The sequence below is a fragment of the Alnus glutinosa genome, chromosome 2 (assembly GCF_958979055.1).
Source record: "Alnus glutinosa chromosome 2, dhAlnGlut1.1, whole genome shotgun sequence".
Classification (NCBI taxonomy): domain Eukaryota; kingdom Viridiplantae; phylum Streptophyta; class Magnoliopsida; order Fagales; family Betulaceae; genus Alnus; species Alnus glutinosa.
The window spans coordinates 4,613,050-4,630,777 of NC_084887.1; the positions used below are offsets into that span (position 1 = coordinate 4,613,050).

The window sequence follows — 17,728 nt, forward strand, 5'->3', positions numbered from 1 at the left end:
CCATTTTAAATAGATAGAGTATCCCATAAATCTTCATGATATCCAATTATCAGTTTAGTGCAACTACAAGATTCATGAAGAGGAGTTTTGTTATTGTCTTTATGGACTGGATCCCATGCAATGGGAGATCCCGACTTTTTTTCGTGCTCTCTACAATTGGGCCGGAAGATGACAATTCAAATTAGAAAATTCCAAAATTAGCCTTCACCTTAGTTTTACAAGCAATCATTTATCCCAAAGCCACTCATTTGCTCAATTCTTGTAGCATTGCTGGCAAGGCTTTATATCAAGTAATTCTGTATGTAATATTCATATTTCTATTGTCTTCTTCTAAAAAAAAAAAAAAAAAAAAATTAACTTTTAAAATCTCTATTAAATTTGTGATTGATCAAAATTCAAATGATGATTTTAAAAGCCATATCATTTTTAAAGAGATACAAGAGAGGCATAAGTATGACATCTACAATTACTCATTTTTATCACATGGGCATAATTAGTCAATAATAATTTTAAAAGGCACATCATTATTAAAGGGACACAAGAGAAATATGGGTATGACTTCTAGAATTACTCACGAATTAGTCCTAAGGGTTACATTGTGCTCATCAACTTGATTGTCTACAACACAAAAGTCCATATTTATAGGGTTTAGAGTAAATATAAATATGGCAATCAAATTCCAACATTTAATTATAATTAACTCGTAAATAGAAAATATTTCAATACCAACCAAATAAAAATATATATGAAAAATATAATTCATATATTCTAACATTTCATATATTCTTTTTTGATAAGTAAAACACAATAGCATAAAAAATATTATAGTAGCATTTCATATATTCTAGCGCCTAGTAGTCTCAAATGAGGTATCTTAGGATAGTCATATAACTTTAACTTTTAAAAGAATATTCTTAACAGCTTCCCTATAGTCAATTCGCTTCCCTATAACTCATTCACTTCTTTACATATAGGGAAAATGTCAAAAAAAAAAAAAAAAACACAAAAAACTCACCCATAGTAGATACCCTATCAGTTCCCTAAGCATTGAGAATGCTTCAATTCTACCAAATCTCTAGGAAGCTGAAAAAGCTTCTCTATCCATTATTTTAATACAAAATATTTTTATTTCCTCTCTCATCTCTCATTTTTTTGCCTTTTATTGGGAATTGTATTGGAATTTTGTGAAAAATGTGAAGGTATGTACAAACTTATATTTGTAAATAAATAATATTTAATTGATATAAGGGAAGGTATTGTAAAGTGCATTTGATAGAGAAGCAAAAAATAGTTTTATTTCTTAAATTTAAGGAAAATTAAAGAGAAGTTACAGTGAATACCAATCCATTCTTCCCAAGTATCTCAACTACTTCACGAGTAAGGTCACATCACAAAATTTTATTTCAAATTGAATTCAATGAAATTACTATGATTTTGCTATGTTAATCTTATTAAAAGTATATATAAGAATTATATGTTTTAAAGACAATGTCAGTCAATTGATAGACATCAATTTAATAGACTTAACATGGTATCATTAATTAGAAAAAAAAAAAAAGGAAAAAAGAAAAAAGAAAAAATGGTATCATTGACATCACCTTATCATTTTAACTATCTTAAATCTTTATTTTATTTAAATAATCTTTTTCAAAATGGAGGTTGTGTATGATGATGAGAGAGAAATATATAAAAGTAAAAATAAAAATTAGTAGTTTTTTTATTGTTTTAGTGAGTGAATATTAATTATGATTGTTGATGAATAAAGTTCACTTTTCAAAAAAAAAATTTCACCAAATTGGTGAGACTGCTATGAATGCTCCAATGATATTATAGACAAAAGTCATGAGTTCAAACTTTAACTCCGTTATTCACTTATCATTTCTCAATTAAATATTTCATGTGTTCAGTTTCATTTAGAGGGAGTTTGAACCATGTTTAGAAAGGTGAATTAAATTGAATACAAAATTCATGTTTAGGTGAGGATAGTGGTTTTTCTCTGCGTAAATCAAGGAATTGAAAAAAAAAGAAAAAAAAAAAAAGACAAATTTATTCAATATTCACAATTTTAAATATAATAAAAAAAAAATCATACATCCAAACGAGTCCTAATCAATCATACATGACAACGCCTTAAAAATGAGCACTATTATTTTGGATGAAAAGCAAAAATAAGAAGCTATAGAACCAGTTTAATTGCTGCTTGCTTCAGGCATTTTTGAAGCTGCCAAAATTTGACAGTTCAACCTAAACATAGTGGAAATTAGCAGTAATTAGTGGCATAAGCAACAGCCAATAACTCCACTAAAAAGTAGACAACCTAGTCAACATAATGTGACAAGTGGGACAAGGTCTCCTTGTACATAGAATCAAATCGCAGGGATAACTCAGTAAATCCACTGATACCCAAAGATTGTACTGTATCAACAAAAAGAAAAAAGATTCTCCATCCAAGAAACACCAAATTAATCCACCGTTACAAAAACCAGAAGCAGGAACACCCGCCGATCGATCAACCGACATTGTTCTATACAAAACTCAACTGAGAATTACCAATTATTTAACCGGAAAAAGAATAAAAATTAAACGAAGTTATCTGATGCAAAACTATGCCATAAGAAATTTCTACAACCCTTGCAAAATGAGAAAAAATGCAGCTAACCATTCACAGGGCCGGGGCTTGCCGTCACCGGACTCGGTTGATTAATTGGCGGCGCCACCGTTGTTGCCACCGGAGGAGGCGGCGGCGGAGGTGGGGTTGGGCTTGGGTTTGGGTTAGGTGGAGGTGGGCTTGGGTTTGGGTTAGGTGGAGGTGGGCTTGGGCTTGGATTAGCGTTGGGTGGACTGGGCTGGTTGGAGATGATAGGATCAGGGCTAGGATATGGGTTAGGTGGGGAAAAGCCGGGGTTGGGGAAGGCCACCGGAGGAGAAGAGGAAGAAGAAGAGTAGCAAGAGTCGCCGGAGCATTTGTGGGTCTTCTGGAGGCCGTGGCGGAGAAGCTGAAATCCCATTACAAGGCCAAGAACCACCAACACCGTCACAATGAAGATGAAGATCTTTGTAGCTTTACCCACATAACACATTTCTTCTTCTTCTTCTTTTTTTTTCCCAAAGATTTGAGGTTGGAAAACTCCGAATCTGAGATTGGTATGTTTCTGATTCTGCTTTTAGCTAAGCTGAGATGGGTACTGAGACAGGTTGGGTTGTTTTTCGTCTCTTTTTCATGGCGTTGTGGGGGTGCAGAAGACGAAGGAGAGAGAGAGTGAGAGAGTAGAGTCAGTGCATTGGGGGTCGGTTGGTAAGGTTGGTTGGTTTGGCATTTGTGCGTTTAAGGATTGGGAAAGAGTTAATTAAATGTGGGCACGTGAAGGCCAATTAAGAGACCAAAAAGAAAGCCAAAAACATGGGTCAAGCACAACGATTCTCTACAATTATTTCTCAAAGGTTGAGTAGATAATTGAGAAAAATTATTTATTAAATTTATCTACTGAATAAATGATTAAACAATCAAATTTTTATTTAATTAAATAAATTTTATAAATAATCTCCAACTACTCACTCTATCAATAAACATATAATTATAGAAATTTTAATCCTTGCTTTTTTCTTACTTTTACTTTTACCTCTTCTTTTTTTCAACCACCTTTCGCTGCAGTCTTGTAGTATGACTTATAAAAGAAATGATTTCTTTTCTAGGCAAGTTATATGGGTTCCAGAGATTTAATAATAATTTAAAAAAAAAATATCAAAAAATATATATATAGCATGTCTCGAATTATAAAGTACTCTTGCCCTTTTTCTTAATTGTGCTTAATTGATTTGATGGACATATCCCCAATGGCACATATGCTCTTTTTTTTCTTCTTTTTTTTTTTCCTTTTCATGATGCTCTTGTTACTAGAGAGCATATGTATTGTTGGAGATATACTGGAGATAGTTTATGCATTTTTTGTCATGCTAAACAGGAGAATCGAGATCATTTATTTTTTGAGTGTGGCCTAAATAGGAGGATATGGAGGATACTGATGGCCGAATGTGGAGTGGTTGATCCCGGTGACTTGGGATGCTCTTGTTCTATGGAGTAGACAGAATATGAAAGGGGCAAGTCTGCATGTTACTACCATAAAACTCTGTTTTCTGCTGCAGTGTACAACTTGTGACTTCATCGGAATGCTCTTCTTCATGGGTGCTTTCTCCGGTCCGAGGAAGGGTTTTTGTCTAAGATTTGATGGGAAGTGAAAGTGAGATTGTTAACCAAATTTTATGCCAAGTAATCTGAATGTTGGAGTTGTCTTTGGTTGTAGTGGTGTCCCTAACGCTGTTGCTAGTTTGGCTTTACTAGAAGGCTTGTTTTGTTCCGTTAGTGCTGTGGGTTTTTGAAGTTGTTTTGTTGGTTCTTGTTGAACCGTGATTTTAGTGTTTATCGGAGTGTTGTATTAGTTTGAGTTTGGGCAATAAAGTTTTAATTCACCAAAAAAAAAAAAAAAAAAAAATTGAATTGGATTATAAGAATTTCTTATGATTGAGTTTATAAATTTGTTATTTGCCTCTTAGCATGTCAAAAGTAAGGGTGTACTTGGGACGGATATTAACCGCATGCATCCGCTATTCACAATTATCTACATACGCAGATAACAGTTTTAAGGTATGCAGATGTCATTATTAATCGTATCAGCATACCCTTTTTAATATAATATATATTTCTTGTTTATAATATATATAATAAATTCACCAAAACGACATTGTTTTAGTGTTTAATACCAGAATAACCGTATTCGTACGTACACTCCTGATCATAAGCACATGGTTTTTTTTTTTTTTTTTTGAAAAAAAAAACTTTTCATATACTCAAAAAAAACACATTACAATTTTTTGGCTGAATTGAAAAATATTCTTCTAATTCAATTTAAATGAAATTAATGTAATTTCTTAAAGTCAGGAATTGGTTTAGAGCCACGTTGTGTGGAGTCCTAGAGAAGTCATTATATAGTGCCATGTTGTTTGCTCTAAATTTGCATTTAATAAATCAAGTCTCAAGGATATTCAAAAGGAGAGTACTGTTAAAGAATTGCATCCTTTATCATAAAAGTGATGTGACGTGATATTTCAAACTTTTTTGATTAATTTTTTTATTTAAATTGATTTTATTAATTTAATTTTTTGTTTAATACTATTTTACATTTGGCTTTTCAAGTATATGATGAATGTGGGTTGGGTCATACGAGAAGAGAATCATCCTTTTGAACATGTTCTGTAATGATGTAAAAATGGGGTTAAGAGTGGTAATTAGCACAACAAAAGCCAGGGGTATACTCGGCATATAAGAGAAATGAGGGGATTAAAAGTTAAAACGAGGCGTTAAAGAAGGGGAATACATTGAGAGTCGAGCGGAGACAAACATGTTTGCCATGTCACTCCTCGGGATGGAGCCGGAATGGCAGGTCTGACTGCCGGCGTCACTCCTTACCAACGACCCTTCATATTCTCCTTATTTACACTAATGACATAGACTAATGTTTGTTGCACTTGCACACCATTTGTACACAAATTTATGTCCAGCAGTTTTTTTTTTTTTTTTTTTTTTTTCAATAAAAATAAAAACAAAAATCATTGGAATTTGGATACATCAAATTTGTGTACAAAGAGCATTCGGCAAATTTTTTAAATTTTAATATAAAATAACTAACTAAAATTTATTTTATTTAGTTTAGTTAATGAGTTTTAAGGGTATTTCGAGAAGAATTGCTCTTAAAAATTCACGTGTGTCACGTGTGAGTTTATTTTCGTAAAAAAGGACGGACTTAGGTAACGGAATGATAATATTACAAAATTAGAAAATTTGGTTGGAGTGCATTGCAATAATATATTTTTTTATATAAAAAAAAAGTAAATGAGATGTAGATCTTTCTTTTTTTTTTTTCTTTTTTTTTTTTAATTTTAATTTTTATATATAAAAAAAAGACCTATAAATGTTTTTCTTTCACTAACAATATCAAGTCAAGCTATTTCTGGAAAAGAACAAAAAGAATACAATGATTTTAGATAAGAAAAGAAGCAAAAGAAACATGACCAGAAGTTTTTTTTACTCTGGCACTTTAAAAGGCCAGTTGCATGCAAACGTGAGGACTCCATTGAAGCTCCACAAGAGTACACCATTTTGGCAGGGTCCATATAGCCCGCAAGAAATGCTCTAACCATTAAACAAGAACCAACAAACCAGAGTTCTCATGCAAGAAGAAAGGTCTTCTGTAATTCCACTAGACTAGTTCATTCATTCTTCAATTTCCTCTTCACCTCGACTATATGTCAGCATAATATCAGTTGAACACTAACGTACAATAGCAAGAAAAGGAAATAAGCTATATATATATATAGTCAGCATGGCAAGCATTATACATTCAACACAAGGAGAAATGGGAAAGATATTTTGGCTTCACCGTAGGCATTTTCACCGGGAAATGCTGTCAGCTAATCGAGTTAAAGGTGCACAAGGAGCACGGCAGCCGGTGCCAGAAAAGAGGCCAGGACACAGGCATGCTCTGGCATTCAGTGCTGCTGGTATGGTGAGAAATCCCCAAGCTCTAGCATCTGAAGCTTCCACCGCAGAACAAGAGGTAAGTGTAGTCTTGGACGTCAATTTCTGCTATCTAAATATCAAAAGCTGTGGTCAGGAAAACTCAGTGAGCGTGTGAAGTGAATTTATTAGCCATGCAATGCACATTCAAAAGTAATTTTTGTCACGTCCCGGGTCATCCTGGTCATTTTGAAAACTATGATGGCAAGAAAAGTAATACAGCTCAAAGAGACAAAATGACCCATTCTGCCACCAATCTCTGGCATATAGCTCCCTCTTTTGCAAAAGTGATTGATCCGGGCATCCATACCCTTAATCTTCAAGAGGGGTCCAGAAAGTAGATCTCATGAAATACATAACCAATTGGTGTTTAGTTCACATATTGGCCCCAGAAGACTGCCAGTAATTATATGCACTCTTTTTCATGCAAAGATAAGGTACCAGTAGATAATGATTTATTTCTTCTATAAAAGGAACCAGTACAGAGGCTAGTAATTTGTAGCATCTCCATTTCCATCCTCTTGTAGACTTCCTAAAACTCTTCTCTTACTCAAAGATGCAGGCTCAGACACCTCTCACTTACAATGAAAAGATGCTAGCAAACTATGTCCCAATCCATGTGATGCTCCCAGTAAGTCTCAACCAAATGCTCTTCACTGGCATTTGATTTATGTACTAATATATGCTTTAAATGCTTTAACTCTTTCTTTGCATACCAGTTGGGAGTTGTTACAGTTGATAATGCCCTAGAGGACAAAGACGGGCTTGAGAAACAGCTCAAGGAGCTACGAGCAGCTGGTGTGGATGGGGTAATGGTAGATGTCTGGTGGGGGATCGTAGAATCCCAGGGGCCTAAGCAGTATGATTGGACTGCTTATAGGAGCTTGTTTCAGCTAGTTCAAGAATGTGGATTGAAGTTACAAGCTATAATGTCGTTCCACCAATGTGGAGGGAATATAGGAGATATTGTTAACATCCCACTTCCCCAATGGGTACTTGACATTGGTGAATCAGACCCTGATATCTTTTACACCAATCGCACGGGTAACAGGAACAAAGAGTACCTCAGTCTTGGTGTGGATAACCAGCCTCTCTTTTATGGACGAACTGCTGTTGAGGTAAGCCCATATATAGGAACTCCATCCTGTAATTAGGGTTCATACTGTTAATGCATGAACATAATCCACATGGTTTAGTATCACATGGTTTATTGAAAACAGAATCCACACTCTGAAATATTATTTTCTGAGATTAACTAGGGTGTTAGTGATATTGTTTGATTGCTTCCTAAGGGTGTTGAAACTAGCTATGATATTAAGACACACTAAACTGGTCGCCACTGGTTTGGTTCAACCAGTAAAATACAAGGGAAAAAAAGAAGAAGCCTTTCTTACTATTTTATAACCCTTTTTTGGCATTATACTGGCCCTTTTAATAAATAATGATTGTCCAAAGATAAGCTATCAACTTCAAGTAATGCAGCCAAGATTAGATCAGTTAGCCAAAAACAGTTTCAGGTGACAGTAATTTAAATAAGATGAGGAGTATGCCTGTCATGTCAAATGAGTTCCCTGCCGGGTTCTGTAGTTATACTCAATATATGTTCTCTGATACAACACAATGTTCTGTGTAGGTTACCATGTAGGAACCTTCTAATGCAATATTCATAACAATTTTCTTCAGCCAATTATTGAATTTGCATTCTAGTATATTCCATAGTGGCCAATAAATATGATTGATCTAAAACACTCTTTATTTATTATCTTATTATGTTTTAGATTTTCGCTTTCACTTTAACATGATAATTAATTGGATAAAATTGAGAAACTATTTACAGTTCATCCTAAGCAAACGTACCTGCCCACCAAATCTTCTCTGGCCGACCTTCGTTTGGACTTGTTATATCTAAGGTTTGAAATGGAACTAATACAATGATCATCTGTTACTCCTATTAAAAATCGATTATTGTTTTATACAGATATACAGTGACTACATGAAGAGCTTCAGAGAGAACATGTCAGATTTTCTAGAAAATGGACTCATAATAGACATTGAAGTGGGGCTTGGACCTGCAGGGGAACTAAGGTATCCCTCTTATCCACAAAATCAAGGATGGGTTTTTCCAGGCATCGGAGAATTTCAGGTGAGACTGGGATTTGTAAGGCTCCTTTGGCAAATTCTTCAAGGAATAAGTTTTATTTCTTTTTTTCTTTCTTTTCCTGTTTGAGATGTTTTTAGCACTTAGGCCACCCACTACTTGCTGAATGCCACAGTGCTACGACAAAATTCTCAAGGCAGAGTTCAAAGAGGTTGCAACAAGTGTAGGCCATCCCGAGTGGGAATTGCCAGATAATGCAGGGACATACAATGACACACCTGAATCAACAGAGTTCTTTGGATCAAATGGTACATACCTTACTGAGAAAGGGAAGTTCTTCTTGACTTGGTACTCTAACAAGTTACTGAGCCACGGTGACCAGATCCTGGATGAAGCAAATAAAGCTTTCCTAGGCTTGAAAGTCAAGTTAGCAGCCAAAGTATATCTAATAACCTTATACTTATCTCAAATTACAAGTAATTTCCATCTGCCATCTTCTATTGATGAAATGGTTCCCACTTCATTGTGAAAACAGGTTTCTGGAATCCACTGGTGGTATAAAGCAGATAATCATGCTGCAGAGCTTACTGCAGGATACTACAATTTGAAAGATAGAGATGGCTACCGACCTATAGCAAGGATGCTGTCTAGGCATTATGCAATTTTGAATTTCACTTGTCTTGAGATGAGGGACTCTGAACAAAGTGCTGATGCCAAAAGTGGACCTCAGGAACTTGTTCAGCAGGTAAAAACTTACAAATCCGCTCCATTTTAACCTGCTTCCATGTTTATCAATTTTTGATTGAGATATACTGTTTCTTGTTGTGAGTTTGCACTAGTTTTTCATGTTATACATGTATTTTTTGATAACATCCACAAGATTGATACATTTTTGTTTTCTCAAATGTTAAAATATATGGGAAACATGAAGTTCCTAAAAGAGAGAAGAGAAGAGTGAGAGACTGCATCTTACAACCTCTCAAGCATGCTTCTCATCAAGTTTCTAGTCTGCAATTAAAGTATATTTTAGAAGTAACAAACATGTTTTGATTAGAAAATTTACAGAACTTATATTCCATTAATAATGCATTTGTTAATAAATAATGTACATTGACAATAGCAATTAAAAATCCAGTTGGTTGATGTGCACATGCATTTGCAGGTATTGAGTGGAGGATGGAGAGAGAACATTGAAGTCGCAGGAGAGAATGCTCTTTCAAGATATGACCGTGATGGTTACAATCAAATCCTTCTAAATGCTAGACCTAACGGTGTCAACAATGACGGCCAACCAAATCTAAGGATGTATGGGGTGACATTCCTTCGTTTATCAGATGATCTATTGCAGAATACGAATTTTAATATATTCAAGACATTTGTGAAGAAGATGCATGCTGATCAGGTAAGCAATTATGATATTGGTAGTTATGTACTTTACAAAGAACATGCTGCTTTAACTTGTAACGATCAAATGCCTTCTCTCTCTCTCTCTCTCTCTCTCTCTCTCTCTCTCTCTCTTGTAGGATTACTGTCCAGATCCAGAAAAGTACAGTCACCATATAGGTCCACTGGAGCGATCAAAACCAAAGATGACGATTGAAGATCTGCTAGACGCAACTGAACCAATGGAGCCATTCCCATGGGACAAAGAAACAGATATGAGCGTGGGTGGTGCACTTGCTAATTTGATAGACAAGATCTTTTCCATATTTAAGTGAAAACACAGCCAAATGGGAAAAGAAGAAGTAGTTAAAGAATAAAAAACAAAAAAGAAAAGTTGGATCACTGACTTATAAAAAGCCATACTGTGGCAATGTTGAAACAACTTTGGTTATCTGCTTTTCAAATAAAAGAATTGAATTCCCATTTCTGCATCAAATGTACAATTAAAATGTGGTTAAGTATGACTCACCAATAATCACTGCAAGAACAAAATCCATCTTTAAAGTGGTGAAACCTATGGATATCTCGCATGATAATCTCTCGGCACATGAGCTTAGAGATTAGTTTTGTCACTGTGTGGCAATCTCCACATACACGAAGATTCTTAGTGATTCTGATTATGGTCCATGGACTTGTGTTAATAAGGGCAAAAGCAATGGCTAGTCTTTCACTGTGATTCCAAAGCATCTTCTCCTTCACTTCTTCGTCGACATCATAAAATACTGAACTTGTATCGGGCTTGTATCCAGCATCCTTCAGTCGCTGATTTATGTCCTCTAACTTGGCATATATATGCTCTGTCTGCTGATGCGACCTATCTCCAACTAGGAACTGATGAACCATCTTGTCTACCTCGACAAAACTGCAGCCTGGTGATTTTTTCAGTCCCTTCCTTCTCACCATGCCTCTTACCCTTTCCACATCATCCCACCGTTTCTCCGCAGCATAAATATTGGAAAGGCAAATGTAGGAACCGACTCCTTTGGGGTTCATTTCAAAAACTTTGTGTTCCAGAATTTCTGCTAGATTGACATTTTGGTGCAGCCTGCAAGCAGAAAGTAGGGCAGCCCATATATCACTGGTAGGAATAGCCTTCATACTTTTGATAAGCTCATACGCTTCATCTAAGTGTCCTGCTCTACCAAGAAGATCCACTAAACATGAATAGTGAGCAGACGTAGGCTTGACATTGTACTCTGTGGTCATTCTACGGAATATTTGTCTGCCCTCATTGATTAATCCTGCATGACTACATGCTGACAAAACTGAAGTAAGAACACCCTCATCGGGAAGAATGTTTTTCGCTATCATAGCATGAAAAATGGCGATAGCCTCTCTTCCCTTCCCATGAATCCCATATCCTGCAACCATAGCGCTCCAAGAAACCAGATTCTTTTCGGGCATCTCATCAAAAACACGATGTGAACAAGTCAAGCTTCCGCATTTAGAATACATGTCTATGAGGGAAGTTCCCACAATAGTATTCACACAAAATCCTTTCTTAACTAGACATGAATGTATAGAGGTGCCAAATTGTAAGGCTGTGATCCGACCACAAGCTCCAAGAACAGTTACAATAGTCACTTCATCAGGCCCTGCCTCTTCTGTAAACATTTTACAGAAAAGACTTAAGCTCTCAAAAGCATCTCCACTCTGTTCATAACCCGAGATCATAGAATTCCATGAAACTGCATCTTTCAACTTCACCTCATCAAATAGTCGCCTTGCATAAGCTATAGAGTTACAACTAGAATACATTTCAATAAGAGCATTTCTCAAAAATTTGTTAGAAAATTCAGCATTGTTTCGAACAGCATAACAATGTAAGGCTTTCCCTGACTTCAAGGCCATCAGACAAGCACAAGCAGAGAGGAGACCAAGCAAAGTAGTCCCATCCACACTCAATCCAGCTTTTCCCATCATATAAAATACCGCTAAAGCCTCTTTTGGGTTCTCGTTTTTCACATAGCCCCATATCATTGTGTTCCAAGAAGTCAAATCTCTCTCAAGCATTCTGTCAAACAGCATCCTCGCCATCCCCATATCCCCAAACTTTGAGTACATCGCAAGCATAGAATTACCCACGTAAATATCTGACTCCAACCCACTAACCAATACCTCACCATGAACCTTCCTCCCAATTTTCTCAAGCAACAAGTCACCACAGGCCTTAAGAACAAACGGGTACGTGAACTTGTCCGTTTTCCACCCAAAACCAAACATTTCGCGGTACAAAGCAATGGACTTCAAAGAGCGCCCACTACAAGCATAGCCCCTGATCATGAAATTCCACAAGAACGAATTTTTCAACTCGATCCCATCAAAAATCAACTGGGCCTCGGCCATACGGCCACAAGTCGCGTAAAATGCAGCGAGTTTGGTGTTCAGGTAAGTGTTGTCTCGGAGAGCGCCACAAGTGGTCATGTGGCCGTGGAGTTGCTGTCCTTTGGTGAAGGATTTGGTGTTGGTGAGTGACTGTAAGATGGTTCCACATTGCTGGGAAGTGAGAGTGAAACCATTTTGTGGGAGTGGGAAGTGAGTGGTGGTGGTGTGAAGAGATTGCTTGAGGAGTTTGTGAGTGCAAGTGCCATTCATGAAGGAGAGGAGAGAGAAGGCTCAGAAGGGGTTTAATTGGGTCAATGAGAGTGTGAAAGGGTCTTGCAATGTGGGAAGGTGTGGCAGGTATTTCAGTTGGAAAATGTCTCTGAGCCGGGGGACACGGGTTCTCTCCAGTGAATACCTACGGCGACGACATTTTGTGAAGAGTTTCTGTTCTGTGGTTGGAAAATGAAAAAAAAGAAGAGTAGCGAATATGGAATGGAGATGCGGGGTATCGATCCCCGTACCTCTCGCATGCTAAGCGAGCGCTCTACCATCTGAGCTACATCCCCTTGATGAATGTTAATCCTGAAAAAGATTATAAAACTAATTTTATCAATAAGATTTTTTTTAGCTCCTTTAGAGCATTTTTAGTAGCCTCACCAAATTAGTTTTTTAGCTATTTTGGTGAGCCAATTTGATGAAAACTCTTAAAAACCACTCCCAGCAGCCTCACCATTTTAACCAAAAAAATTTGATGACTGAAATTACTAGTCAAATTAGACCAGACATTTTCACTCAACAACCCACTCACCAAATTTTGTTTCACCTTTCTCTCTCACATGATTAGCACACTTTTTTCATTTTTTCTCTCATTTTCTTCTCCCATCTCCCATCTCTCACACGATATTGTCCTTATTTCATGGATATGAATGATTTTTTGTAAAAAGATTATATAAAAAAAATATATATATATATGAAAAAATTATTATTTAAATGGAATAGTGAATATTGACTAGTTAAAATGGTGAGGCTGCTGGGGGAATTTTAATAAAGTGGCTCACCAGAATAGAAAAAAGTGATTTTTAGTTATTTTGATGAGTAAAATTTGGTGAGGCTACTAGTTATTTTTAGTTATTATGTTAATCCTGAAAGAGATTATAAAACTAATTTTATCAATAAGATTTTTTTTAGCTCCTTTATAACCTATCTTCTCCAATTCAACTCCCTGATACCATTCTCCCATTGGTATTGCAAAAAAATAAAATATAAAAAACTTCTCAAACTATCGGTCATTTTTTGAATAGTCTCCTAAACTACTAAGGCTTGGATTTTGGCTCCCAAACTATCAAAACCTTTGAAAAATGTCTATTTTGGCAAAATATCTCCATAATACCCCTGTCATGTGTCATTTTTCAATTAAAAAATCAAAAAATTCAAAAAAAAAAAACTAAAATTTTATTTCTTATTTTTTTTTTAATTATTTTTTTTAAAAAAAGATGAATGTTTTGGGTGACGTTATTTCTCAACTGCGACCCGATTTTCCCTACACCACTCCGATCACTGTCCGTTTACAACACTATGATGGCCGATTTTATAGCCTAGCTCGGCGAGTTTCAATTCGCAATCATCAGCTCATTGGTTTCGGCCGGGCTCAAGCTCCCCGAGCTGCAAGTGTGCATCGTGCTTAACAACGATGCTGGAAAGAAGTAGTACGTCCTCCTGTTGATTGCAATATTTTTTTTTTAAATAAAAAAATAAAATAAAATTTCAGTTTTTTTTTTAGTTTTATTTTTTTTAATTGTTTTAATCTTTTTGAATATTTTTTTGAATTATTTTTTAATTGAAAAATGAATGTAGCAGGGGTATTATAGGGATATTTTGTAAAAAAATTGACATTTTTCAAAAGTTTTGGTAGTTTTGAGGGACAAAGTGCAAGCCTTGAGAGTTTGAGGGGTCATCCGGAGAAAGGGTGGTAGTTTAGAGGGTTAAAATTATATTTTTCCCTAAGAATTAATAAATTTAATTATTTAATTTGAAATTTAACAATCTTTCTTTTAATTTTTAACAGGAAAAGGTGCCCGGTATAAACACACTGAGCCACAGCAACATGAGAGCATCGTGGTAAAATCGGGGAAAATTTGAAAAGAAAAAGGAAAGTCAATCTAGTGAATATTGATTAATAAACGAAGACAGTATAAGCTTCCACCCTTCATGTTTGGAAATAGTAATTGTTGTTCTGCATAAAATATGCTAATTAATTAGTTCCAAGTATTTTTATTCATAGGTACCTGCTCTTGATATAAAGGGTTCAGACTTAATCACTGAAGATTCTGATGGAAGGAGGTACCAAGCTTTGATTTTTTTAAATTTAGTCTTACATGTTCCATAGAGGATCAGCATTTGGGCTTCGGTAGACGCTGATATTTTACATATTGGACTTCACTTATTAAAAGAAAGCTTGAACCTTCGAGCGAAGGAAGCGTTAGAGTAGTAGATAAATTGTTCAATTCACCGTTTCCAGTAAGAAAAGGCATCTCATAACTGGGGATTGATGAGCTTTGCTGTTCTGTTCTACAGGAATCCATTGGGGCCACACCTAAAAAGTATTGACTACCTGAAAACACAATTCCAGCACATCCCAAGGTTGAACTTGAAGTGAGGGTCATTTATTTTCATTGTGAGGCAGGATTTTGGAAAGGAAAGATCTTACCATTATATCAGCTTTTTTTTTTCCATGACAAACAGTAGACTAATATCTGTTACTGGCAATTGTTCTGCAACATGCATGGTTTGCTGTATGAAGGTGTCGAAAATTGTAAGACTATATATTGTGTTTAATGTATCTTTCTTATTGCAAGTCATCAATGTTATGTGGGCCAATTAATGGAAGCTGTCATGAAAAATATAGCAGGAGCTGAAATAGTGTCATATTGTGAGATTTTAATACTGATTGTACACCATGAGCTGTGCTGATGGCTTCCCTTATTAGTAAATAGCCCATCATAAATGATGAATTTTCATGAAATTAATGATATGTAAATCATGGTTTTGGTTTGTGTCATGTGCATGTGCATGTGCATGTGCATGTGCCCACGAGATACAAGTTGGGATCAAGAACGTGAAAAAGATTTTTAATTATACGGGAGTTGGTCCGCATTGAAATTCATTTTAGGAGCTAAAGTTAAAACCCAAAAAGAATAAAAATAAAAAATAAAAAAAAATACCAGTTTTCCTGCTAGAACTGTTGGGATGGTGGCAGGTGGCTTTCCTAAAGTACTACTACTAGGCCGGAACTAAAAATTTAAATTTGGAAGGTAAAACTAAAAAGAACAGTTTTTGAAAGGTAAACAAATTTTTTTAAGGAGAATTTAACTTATAACCCCTGAAAAAAGGTACGTAAACTGAAATTTAATCGCTTCCTCTGGAATGGGAAAGATGAAAAGGCTAGAGCCAAAGGTAGCATGGGACCGTGTTTGTGTTCCAAAGCAAGAAGGAAGTTTGGGGATTAAAAGGCTTTCGGTCTGTAATAAGGTTGCTATGTTAAAGCATATTTGGAGTCTCTTTTCCAGGTCTGGTTCTTTGTGGGTAGCTTGGGTGAATGCTAATTGGCTTAAAGGGCGCAGTTTTTGGCAGGTTTCTATACCTCAAAATGCATCTTGGAGTTGGAAGAAATTACTCAATCTTAGAAGTATTGCTAAACCGTTTATAAAACATATGGTTGGGGATGGTAGTAGCATATTTCTATGGTTTGATAATTGGCATCCTGCTGGATGCTTGTTTGATACTTATGGATCTAGAGTGATGTATGATGCGGGTCCTTCTATTGGTCCAATGCTTTCCTCTATTATTAGAGATGGTGATTGGTACTGGACTAGTGCTAGATCAGAGGCTTTGGTAGACGTTCAGAGTCGTCTTCCTGAAGTGATATTGGGGGAAGTTGATAAGGCGGTTTGGGATTCTAAAAATGGTGAGTTTTCTAGTTCGGAGACTTGGGAGAAGCTTAGAGTAGCTCATTCGATTACTGATTGGCATAAGATTGTTTGGTTCCCTGCTAGCATCCCTAAACATTCTTTTGTGCTTTGGCTTGTTTTTCATGGTGCTTTGATCACAAAGGAAAAAATGTGTAGCTGAGGTTTTAATGGTAATATTTCATGCTTGTTCTGTCATGCCTGTGTAGAAAGTAGAGATCATCTCTTCTTCTCTTGTGGTTTCAGTAGGCGTATCTGGTATACTATCATGAGGGACTGTTCAATACCTTACCCCCCTGTTGAGTGGGACGATATTGAAGATTGGTGTAGTTCGGTAATGAAGGGAGATAGTTTCTATGCTAGTCTTAGGAAACTATATTTTGGGGCTGCTGTTTACCATCTATGGAGACAGAGGAATCTTCTTCTTCACGGCGAGACTCTTTTGACCGAAGAAAGGATTATCTCCAAGATTAGATGGGAGGTGAAGACTAGAATGGTTTGTAAATTCCCTTCGAAATCCCCTTGTAACCATAGATGATGGCTTGTTGTTGGTGTTTTCTGCAGATTGCTTTTCTGTTTGTTGGTGTTTGCTGATATACAGATCTGGTTTTCTGTGGGAGGGGGTAGTGTGTGTATTTGGTTATTGTTTGTTGCATGTGATAGTGGTTTAGCAGGTTTTTTTTCTGTTCAAGTAGTTTCCTTGCTTGGGGATTGTCCTATGCAGGATTTGTATCCAGTTTTAACTGGAGTGTAAGGATGTTGAGTTTTGAGCTTATGAAGGGTTTTTATTCATCTAAAAAAAAAAAGGTACGTAAACTTTAAAACGTTTCAGTTTAGGGTATCTATTTTTTAAAAAGTTTCAACCTCAGTCATCTGGTAGAATTTTCAGTTAAATTGTATCAACATTTTCAAAATATCCATTGTGTTTATTTTTTTTTTAAAAAAAATTTATAAAATTTTTCAAAGATTCAAGTATGGGCATTTTTGCAAATTCTATTAAATTCTAACCAACACCTAAATACTAGTAATTTTTTTTCCCTAAAAAAAAAGAACGGGTATTTTGAGAGTTTTAACAGGATTTAACGGAAAATTTTAATGGAGGATTAAGATTAAAACTTTCAAGAAAAAATTATTACCTTAAATTGAAACGTTTTAAAATTGAAATACATTCATTCTAAAAGGTTTAAAAGTCATAAATGAAGTTCTACCAAAACTTTAAGAGAGAAATTTTAAAACTTTGGAGGCTACTTCCACCCCTAATCAGTACCTACTACCTAATTTCAAGATGTCTGCACATTTTCTTCCTTGGCAAAGTATAATATTTTT

The 17,728-nt window shown here is 35.7% G+C and overlaps 3 protein-coding genes and 1 non-coding gene across 5 annotated transcripts; 1 reads left to right on the forward strand and 3 right to left on the reverse strand.

The window, feature by feature from the left end:
• Positions 1–2,179: 2,179 nt before the first annotated feature.
• Positions 2,180–3,316, reverse strand: LOC133861433 (uncharacterized). Its single transcript, XM_062297227.1, has one exon. It carries the CDS (start codon positions 3,078–3,080, stop codon positions 2,655–2,657), a length of 426 nt encoding a protein of 141 aa, XP_062153211.1. The 5' UTR covers positions 3,081–3,316; the 3' UTR covers positions 2,180–2,654.
• A 2,855-nt stretch (positions 3,317–6,171) lies between these two features.
• On the forward strand, positions 6,172–10,548 carry LOC133859201 (beta-amylase). 2 transcript variants are annotated; one of them, XM_062294524.1, is made up of 8 exons: positions 6,172–6,611; positions 7,128–7,202; positions 7,291–7,689; positions 8,550–8,714; positions 8,845–9,108; positions 9,205–9,414; positions 9,832–10,071; positions 10,193–10,548. In XM_062294524.1, exons 1-8 carry the CDS (start codon positions 6,378–6,380, stop codon positions 10,385–10,387), a joined length of 1,782 nt encoding a protein of 593 aa, XP_062150508.1. In that variant the 5' UTR covers positions 6,172–6,377; the 3' UTR covers positions 10,388–10,548. The 2 variants fall into 2 exon arrangements, with proteins under 2 accessions (XP_062150508.1, XP_062150509.1); XM_062294525.1 differs by lacking the exon at positions 6,172–6,611 and adding an exon at positions 6,874–7,008.
• LOC133859200 (putative pentatricopeptide repeat-containing protein At3g11460, mitochondrial) lies at positions 10,483–12,882 on the reverse strand. The gene has a single exon (XM_062294523.1). The coding sequence runs from the start codon at positions 12,705–12,707 to the stop codon at positions 10,578–10,580; it is 2,130 nt and encodes a 709-aa protein (XP_062150507.1). The 5' UTR covers positions 12,708–12,882; the 3' UTR covers positions 10,483–10,577.
• Positions 12,883–12,930: 48 nt separating this feature from the next.
• On the reverse strand, positions 12,931–13,003 carry TRNAA-AGC (transfer RNA alanine (anticodon AGC)). Its single transcript has one exon. It is a non-coding gene; the product is annotated as a tRNA-Ala (tRNA).
• Between the last annotated feature and the right edge of the window lie 4,725 nt (positions 13,004–17,728).